The sequence below is a fragment of the Neoarius graeffei genome, chromosome 10 (genome assembly GCF_027579695.1).
Source record: "Neoarius graeffei isolate fNeoGra1 chromosome 10, fNeoGra1.pri, whole genome shotgun sequence".
In the NCBI taxonomy this organism is placed as follows: Eukaryota; Metazoa; Chordata; class Actinopteri; order Siluriformes; family Ariidae; genus Neoarius; species Neoarius graeffei.
Genome location: NC_083578.1, coordinates 20,655,572 through 20,665,457, shown reverse-complemented (window position 1 = coordinate 20,665,457; position 9,886 = coordinate 20,655,572). Strand labels below are relative to the sequence as shown.

The following is a 9,886-nucleotide window of genomic DNA, read 5'->3' as shown; positions in this document are numbered from 1 at the left end:
TTTTTGGGACCTGTTGAGTCTGATTCTAGACTTTGTTTGGCTGCAGAGGGAATTTTTTTTCCGATCAATTTTGTTTATTGGAAAAATAGTTTTTATTTTTATTTGTATGAATCTGTTGTTCAAGTGTTTATACTTCTGTTTTCATACACATTGTATGTTTCTAATCATTTACATGAAGGCACGAGTGTGAATCATTTCAATTTTATTTTATTAATTTTTTGGACATTCCCTTTTTGTTAGAAGTTACAGTTAAAGTTTCTGTGATGACATTCTTCATCCTGCTGAGATCAGCAAATGTTTAAATAAAACATGCAGAAGACATGAAATTTTGGAGCGTGATGAACATACCAGACAAATAACAATTTGATCATGTATGGCTAGTGTTGACCAGGTAGGCCTTTGTCTACCAATGTTCATTCAGTTAGAAAACTCACAATTCTAATGTATATTGACGCTTCAGTATATTTTATATATATACTGGCGGCTCGTTAATAGGGGCGATTTGGGCGACGCACTCCCAAACAGGGAGGGAGATTTTTTTTTATCTACTCCTACTACCAACAGTAATGTCATTGTCCAATCAGGCTATTGCCGCTTTTCCACTACAAACGCGGCTGAGTCGGGCTGAGCCGTGCCGTGCTGAGTCGGGCTGAGCGGGGCTGTTGGAGTTGCATTTCGACTACAACCGCGCTGAACCGTGCTGGCTGGAAGTGGGTGGACACATTGGGTGGAGTTAGCGAAAGTGGGTGGACGTCACGTGATGTCGTTAAGCAGCGCAAACAGTGACATCAGTGAGCTTTTAAGTGGTAGTCTCACGACCCGAATAGTAAACAATAAACATGGAGGACATGGAGTCGTTAGTGTTGCTGGTCTTGGTGCTGTGGCTTGTTGTCACCAACAACGCGGACAGATACTGGCAAGAGCGTATAGATGAGGCGAGGCGCATAAGGCTTCAGAAATTCTCGCAATTCGTAATTCTTCTCCTTCCAGGTTTGCGGTGTTTACAGATCCCAGCGTGCTCGCGGGGCGTGTGTGGGCATGTGAGGACACTCCTCCTCACCAATCAGTGCACAGGGGAGTGTCTGCTCACGCCCCCAGCCTCACTCGGCTCGCTTTGGCTCGCTTCAGCCCCACTCCAAAACGGTGCGAGTTTTAGGGGCTAAGCAGGGCTGAAACGAGCTGAGTCGTGCTGGTTTTTGGTAGTCGAAACGCGAGCCGTGTCGGGCTGAAGTGAGCTGAAGCGAGCTGAAGTGAGCTGAAAAAGGGTAGTGGAAAAGGGCCATAAGGTCGCGCCTGGTGTAGCCACGCCCTTTTGGGGCGATTTCTGTCAGGTTCAGATTTGCCCCAAAATCTCCCATTGACACTAATGGTACGTACGTTTTTTTTTTTCGAAAATCATGCTCCCAATGCAGTTTCTATTAGGTTTTATGTGCTCGCACAAGCAGCGTGCTTACGTCATACGCCTGTTGCATCGCGCAAGTGTTGCCAGATTGGTTTTAAGTGCATTTTGGCGGGTTTTGAACATAATTTTGGGCTGGAAAACGCAACTTGCGCGGGAAATGTGTGAACATTCTATGAAGAAGATGGCGAGTGTTGAGTGCAACAATACGATAGCGTCTCTGAAAGAAGTTCCCTTTAGTCGTCGTACCAATGAGGAGAAAACGGCAATCAAACAGCTAGGACCTCCTAGACTGAATTTAAACATCAAGCAAGTGTCTACGAAGGGGGAGAAGACCTACTCAAGAGGTTTTAACAAGAACTGGTGCCACCGGAAAACTTGGCTAGCTGGCTGTGATGTAGTCAATGCTCTTTTTTGCTACCCTTGCGTTCTCTTCCACCCTGGAAGTAGCACAGCAGACGGTACAGTGATATCTGATATTTGAATTTACTAGGCAAAAGTTGTTTTTGTGTGTGTGTGTTTTACCAATGGCAGTTTAACATTGCCATGCTTGGAATATTTCAGTAGCCTCAAGTTCTCTCTGACTTGGTGTAAATTAAGCATATTTTCAGTTTTTATATATTGTACAGTATGTGTTCATTGGAGCCAGCAGCACCTTACCTTTTTTCCAACTTGTTAAGCCAAGTTGCACTGACTACAAAACCTTGTGTAACCTTGTGTCACACATCACATCACATTATCTCTAGCCGCTTTATCCTTCTACAGGGTCGCAGGCAAGCTGGAGCCTATCCCAGCTGACTACGGGCGAAAGGCGGGGTACACCCTGGACAAGTCGCCAGGTCATCACAGGGCTGACACACAGACACCCATTCACACTCACATTCACACCTACGGTCAATTTAGAGTCACCAGTTAACCTAACCTGCATGTCTTTGGACTGTGGGGGAAACCGGAGCACCCGGAGGAAACCCACACGGACACGGGGAGAACATGCAAACTCCACACAGAAAGGCCCTCGCCGGCCCCGGGGCTCGAACCCAGGACCTTCTTGCTGTGAGGCGACAGCGCTAACCACTACACCACCGTGCCGCCCGTAACCTTGTGTGTGTATATAGCTAAATAACTAAAGCCTCTTGTGTTCATTGACATGCTTGTAATACTTTAAATTTCCTTTTAAGGCATGGCTTTCTGGAGGAATTCTTGGGAAAAAAAACTGCAGAATTTATTTAGAATTATTTGTTGTTAAAATGGTGCAATTCCATATAAAAAAAACACATAATTAAGCTGCACATGTTTGTTTGATGGTTATGCTTTTCTTCATCTTTTTCAAAACTTAAATAAACACTTGTTTTGGATTTATATCCTGCCACTTTAATTGCATTCTTTAGAACTGAAGAAATTTGAATATGTTTATAATTAAGAATTTGTGTCTACTTATTATAGAATACTGGAATAATATGAGAAAATAAATGAGTAATGTAATATTAATTGATTGTGATGCCAAATGTTTTTCTTTGAAGGCTTCACAATGAATCTTCCTTAGTTTTAGCCTGGCAAGCCAGACTAAATGTGAATATTTGCCACTCGTAGGCAAAAATATTTTTGGCCGCTAGGCGGGTGGGTCTAGTTTACTAGGCTACCTTAGTTTGCCACCTTTAACTTGTTTAGTGTTGCCACCTAGTGGAGAGAAGAGATATTGTCTATATTGATATCTGAATTTACCAGACAAAAACAAGTTCGGCCAATTGATTTGCTACCTAGGTCGATTTACTTCAGTTCTGTGGACATTTACGGTCCGTGTAGACATAACGGGGGAAAATTGCCCCCCCTGAAAAAAAATTCAGGAGCCGCCACTGTGTGTATATATATATATATATATATATATATATATATATATATATATATATATATATAAATAATCTCATCTCATTATCTCTAGCCGCTTTATCCTGTTCTACAGGGTCGCAGGCAAGCTGGAGCCTATCCCAGCTGACTACGGGCGAAAGGCGGGGTACACCCTGGACAAGTCGCCAGGTCATCACAGGGCTGACACATAGACACAGACAACCATTCACACTCACATTCACACCTACGGTCAATTTAGAGTCACCAGTTAACCTAACCTGCATGTCTTTGGACTGTGGGGGAAACCGGAGCACCCGGAGGAAACCCACGCGGACACGGGGAGAACATGCAAACTCCGCACAGAAAGGCCCTCGCCGGCCACGGGGCCCGAACCCGGACCTTCTTGCTGTGAGGCGACAGCGCTAACCACTAAACCACCGTGCCGCCCTATATATATATATAAAATATGCATTTACACAAAATGGAATCATTTGCTGACAGCTCAGTCCCCCCAGTTCAAAAATCCTATCTGCGCCCCTGCACCTCCGGAAAAAGCAATACCGTGTGTGTACACGCTTCCTTATAGTTTGATTGGTTTTTGTTAAGGATTATATTGGTTCCAAATAAGGTTTTCATTCATGCACATCAATTTATTTCTCTCTGGTTTGTTTGTTTGTTTGCAATACGTCGTGTTGTGTACTCAGCAATCTGACTTTGTGTTCTCTTGAAAAAGGCATTAAAAATAAAATACATTTATTTGCTATTTCGTATGATTTACAGTGGTGCTTGAAAGTTTCTGAACCCTTTAGAATTTTCTATAGATTTCTGCATAAATGTGACCTAAAACATCATCAGATTTTCACCCAAGTCCTAAAAGTACATAAAGAGAACCCAGTTAAACAAATGAGACAAAAAAAAATTATACCCGGTCATTTATTTATTGAGAAATGATCCAATATTACATATCTGTGCATGGCAAAAGTATGTGAACCTTTGCTTTCAATATCTGGTGTGACCCCCTCTGCAACTAAACATTTCCGGTAACTGTTGATCAGTCCTGCACACCAGCTTGGAGGAATTTTAGCCCATTCCTCCGTACAGAACAGCTTCAACTCTGGGATGTTGGTGGGTTTCCTGACATTAACTGCTCGCTTCAGGTCCTTCCACAACATTTAGATTGGATTAAGGTCAGGACTTTGACTTGGCCATTCCAAAACATTGACTTTATTCTTCTTTAACCATTCTTTGGTAGAACGACTTCTGTGCTTAGGGTCGTTGTCTTGCTGCATGACCCACCTTCTCTTGAGATTTAGTTCATGGACAGATGTCCTGACATTTTCCTTTAGAATGCGCTGGTATAATTCAGAATTCATTGTTCCATCAATGATGGCAAGCCATCCTGGCCCAGATGCAGCAAAACAGGCCCAAACCATGATACTACCACCACCATGTTTCACAGATGAGATAAGGTTCTTATGCTGGAATGCAGTGCTCTCCTTTCTCCAAACATAACGCTTCTCATTTAAACCAAAAAGTTCTATTTTGGTCTCATCCGTCCACAAAACATTTTTCCAATAGCCTTCTGGCTTGTCCACATGATCTTTAGCAAACTGCAGACGAGCAGCAATGTTCTTTTTGGAGAGCAGTGGCTTTCTCCTTGCAACCCTGCCATGCACATCATTGTTGTTCAGTGTTCTCCTGATGGTGGACTCATGAACATTAACATTAGCTAATGTGAGAGAGGCCTTCAGTTGCTTAGAAGTTACCCTGGGTTCCTTTGTGACCTCGCCGACTATTACACGCCTTGCTCTTGGAGTGATCTTTGTTGGTCGACCACTCCTGGGGAGGGTAACAATGGTCTTGAATTTCCTCCATTTGTACACAATCTGTCTGACTGTGGATTGGTGGAGTCCAAACTCTTTAGAGATGGTTTTGTAACCTTTTCCAGCCTGATGAGCATCAACAACGCTTTTTCTGAGGTCCTCAGAAATCTCCTTTGTTCGTGCCATGACACACTTCCACAAACATGTGTTGTGAAGATCAGACTTTGATAGATCCCTGTTCTTTAAATAAAACAGGGTGCCCACTCACACCTGATTGTCATCCCATTGATTGAAAACACCTGACTCTAATTTCGCCTTCAAATGAACTGCTAATCCTAGAGGTTCACATACTTTTGCCACTCACAGATATGTAATATCGGATCATTTTCCTCAATAAATAAATGACCAAGTATAATATTTTTGTCTCATTTGTTTAACTGGGTTCTCTTTATCTACTTTTAGGACTTGTGTGAAAATCTGATGATGTTTTAGGTCATATTTATGCAGAAATATAGAAAATTCTAAAGGATTCACAAACTTTCAAGCACCACTGTGTTTGTTTGTGCGTTGTATTCCTTTATGGTGTAGTGCTTAGCGCTGTCGCCTCACACAAAGAAGGTTCTGGGTTCGAGCCCCGATGGGGGCCTTTCTGTGTGGGTTTCCCCTGCAGTCCAGACATGCTAATTGGTAGCTCTAAACTGACCGGAGGTGTGTCCAGGTCGGCTGTGCCCCACCTCGAGTCAACTTGGATCAGCTCCTGCACAGGAGTTCTGCGTAAATTGTGCGCAGATACAGACCGCTTGAATAGCCTTGTTCCTCACGTGACGCCCAAGTCATGTCTATGAGAGTGTGTCGGGGCTGTTTAACTCCGTAAATAATCATGTTATATTAATGTGACATGAAAATAAAATAAAATAAAAATCACATTATATTGTACACTATATGTGTTCGAGCGTGTGTGTGTGTTTATATCAACAAAAAACAACTTTGCGCCAGGCGTGCGCAAAAATGATGCACTTGAATAACGGTCTTTGGCGTCGCTGCACGTCACGTGACACGAGTGTCACGCCCACCAGTGTGATGCTGAAGATGGCGTGTTGTGGAAGCTGTTTGTGCTGTCAGTGCTGTTGCAGAGAAGGAGAGCCCAGGACACCAGAGGAGCTGGTAGGTTTCGTGTTCAATGAACTGCGTGTTATTGTGTCATATAAGGAGGGGAAAACAAATCCTCCAGCATTCTGCTGTAAACATGTTTACAGCACGGTGTTAGTTAGCAGAGACTCCACTCGAGGCTCCACCCTCTGTTTTCATTTTCATTCTGCACAACAGAGGCAGAGCTTGGCTTTTCATCTCAACATGAATGATGCTGAATGTCTGAAGTGATCAGGCCGTACTTGCTAACTTTTCAAAATTCTCATGGGAGAGAAAAGTGCGTGAACGACGTTTTCAATTGGACGAGGGTATGATGTGCGGTTGAAATGATAAAAACATTGGATCCCAATTAATTGCAAGCCATTTGAAATTTATACAGTTAAAGAGTTTTTGAATTGTTGATATTGTTCGATCAATTACTCTAGGTTATGGGATTCATGTATCAGTCATGAGAGCGCTCAGAGTGAAAAATCTGAAATAATACTCGTCTTGAATTTTAACATAATAACAATGAAAGGGAAGTCTTAAATCAGATTTTGAGCTGAAAAATCTCCTGCCTGAATATCGTCTACATACAGAGACCCGCAGAAAATAAAACAAGTGATGCTTTAGAAGGATGCTTATCATTTCTTAAAATAGTCACAGTGAAAAGTATTAATGTGTTTTCCTTCTGTAAGCTCATGTAAAAATACAGAGAACTATAATATCATATATGAGTGATTCCACGCTTATGGGTACTGAAATGGGGACATGAACTTATTTTTAAAAATTCACCTAAAACCATTTCTTTTTTTACCATCAGGTCACAAAACATGTAATCTTTAATGAATGATATGTTAAAAGATAACTTTAATTTTCTGAGATGTAATAAAAACATATTTATATGCCAAAGTCAGACCGTTACAGAAGTGTTGTGGACATATATATTCTCAATTTTAACAATGTAGAATTACTTTTTGAAACATAGGAAGGTGATGTTTTAGCAAATATAATTAATAAACGTGTAGTAGAATAAACATACACATTCTTTCAATAAGATTAACATGGTATATAGCTAGATTGTAATTAATTTGTAACAGACGCGAGATGGACAATTGTAACAGAAGTAATGTGACAGACATCATTTTGGAACTCATAGGCTTGACTTTGGCATATAAATATGTTTTTATTACATCTCAGAAAATTAAAGTTATCTTTTAACATATCATTCATTAAAGATTACATGTTTTGTGACCTGATGGTAAAAAAAGAAATGGTTTTAGGTGAATTTTTAAAAATGAGTTCATGTCCCCATTTCAGTACCCATAAGCGTGGAATCACTCATTCATATATATATATATATACACACACACACACACACACACACACACACACACATATATATATATATATATATATATATATATATATATATATATATATATATATATATATAAATTAAAAAAATACAGGGGCGGCGCGGTGGTGTAGTGGTTAGTGCTGTTGCCTCACAGCAAGAACAAGAAGGTCCGGGTTCGAGCCCCGTGGCCGGCAAGGGCCTTTCTGTGCGGAGTTTGCATGTTCTCCCTGTGTCTGCATGGGTTTCCTCCGGGTGCTCCGGTTTCCCTCACAGTCCAAAGACATGCAGGTTAGGTTAACTGGTGACTCTAAATTGACCGTAGGTGTGAATGTGAGTGTGAATGGTTGTCTGTGTCAGCCCTGTGATGACCTGGCGACTTGTCCAGGGTGTACCCCGCCTTTCGCCCGTAGTCAGCTGGGATAGGCTCCAGCTTGCCTGCGACCCTGTAGAAGGATAAAGCGACTAGAGATGATGAGATGAAATTAAATACAATTTTAATAAGATTTAACCAAAATAGTAATAACTCAATTAAACAAATATTGCACTGTCTTAGTCCTACTAAAATGCATCTCTCTCACTAAACACTTTCCAACAGAATGTTTAAAAAGCACTAGAAATCCGATCCAAATCCTATCGGAATGCATCAAAGGAATTTGCTAATTTGCAAACTTTGACTGAAAGTTTTCAAACAAAATTTAAAAATGCCACTATAAATACTACCATACTATTAAAATATACTCCACAAAGAAATTCACTCAAATGCAAAATTTTAGTACGACCCAAATACACTCACTAGTAATCTTTCACTTAAAACCTCAAAACTCGATCAAAATCAATCACTTTCCAGATAATTCACTTGTAAACTTTCACTTAAAACTTTCAAACATAAATTCAAAATAGCACTAAGACACGACCACACTATTCAAATACACTCACCAAACACATTCTCTGTCATGCAAAATTTCACTAAACACTTTAGAAGTTGTACAGTTTGTTTCTGAAATGGTACGGAAGACTAGTTTAATTTCACACTCAAATGTCCATTATATTCTGATTTAAGGCATCTTTACCTTAAAATGTGTAACTGGCTAGTTGAACATTTGCTTATCCATGGAAATTCATTCTCCCATGCAACCTGGTATTTGCATTCATATTTTTGCCGTGTGGTATTGGGTTTAGTGGCCATGATGAATGACTGCTTGTAAGAAATGTCGGACAGCCTGGGTGAATCCCGCATTACGGAAGTGACTGTCGTTCTGGTCGTTGATTGGTTAAAAATCAGTTGACGTCAGCAGTGTTTCTCATACGATTCTGATTGGACATAATCGGGAGTACTTTTAACTTGGCGGTAGGGATTTCCCAAAACCGGGAGATTTATCCTGTTTTTAACAAATACGATCAGGAGGCGGGAGACGGAGGCTAAAATCAGGAGCCTCCCGCCGAAATCAGGAGGGTTGGCAAGTATGGGTCAGAGTTATGTAGCTGTAGTACAGTTAGATGGTTCAGTCTCTGATTCCTTTGTGCTGATCTAACACCAGGATAAAATCTGTAAATCTAACCAGAAAGGGTTTTTTTTTCTTCTGTATTAAAAAAAAATCTTTAGAACAGAAATAGCAAGGGCAGTCTGTGCTGTGGAAAGGAATAATCCCTTTGTTTAGAAATAATTGTCCATCTGCATCTCTGACATTAGCCTAGATCAATATCTCAAGCTGTTTCAGGGTTGAATCCCAAATGACTCCTCACTCCATACATATGTGCACTACTTTTACATATAAAACAGTGTCTACCTAACCTTTCGCAAACGTTAGTTGTCATTGCCGAACCTGATCTGGGCTTGAGGTGAAGCATGTTTGGTTGACTTGGCCAGAATTTTAGTAGTAGGGTGACCAGTTCCTTTCTGCACACTCCCACACATCCACACCTATGAGTAGCCAGTTAATCACAGAAAGGCCCCCATCAGCCACTGGACTCGAACCCAGACCTTCTTGGTGTGAGGCGACAGTGTTAACTGTACCACGTGCCACCCAGGATGGTGTATCCTCCTAAAGCAAGGTTGATGATTAACATTTAAAGGAACAGTCCACCGTATTTCCATAATGAAATATGCTCTTATCTGAATTGAGACGAGCTGCTCCGTACCTATCCGAGCTTTGCGCGACTTCCCAGTCAGTCAGACGCGCTGTCACTCCTGTTAACAATATAGCTAGGCTCAGCATGGCCAACGGTATTTTTTGGGGCTGTAGTTAGATGCGACCAAACTCTTCTGCATTTTTCCTGTTTACATAGGTTTATACGACCAGTGATATGAAACAAGTTCAGTTACACAAATTG

General features: G+C 41.1%; 1 protein-coding gene across 2 annotated transcripts in view; it reads left to right on the top strand.

The window, feature by feature from the left end:
• The window catches only part of clcn6 (chloride channel 6), a 75,285-nt gene that overhangs the window by 7,068 nt on the left and 58,331 nt on the right, over positions 1 to 9,886 (top strand). Inside the window, exon 1 of one of the 2 annotated variants that reach the window (XM_060931502.1) lies at positions 6,148 to 6,231. The exons of the other annotated variant lie outside the window; for it this stretch is intronic. Coding sequence (XP_060787485.1) covers positions 6,148 to 6,231 — 84 coding nt within the window. Of the gene's footprint in view, positions 1 to 6,147; positions 6,232 to 9,886 lie in introns of those variants that run through there. 2 annotated transcript variants of the gene reach the window in all.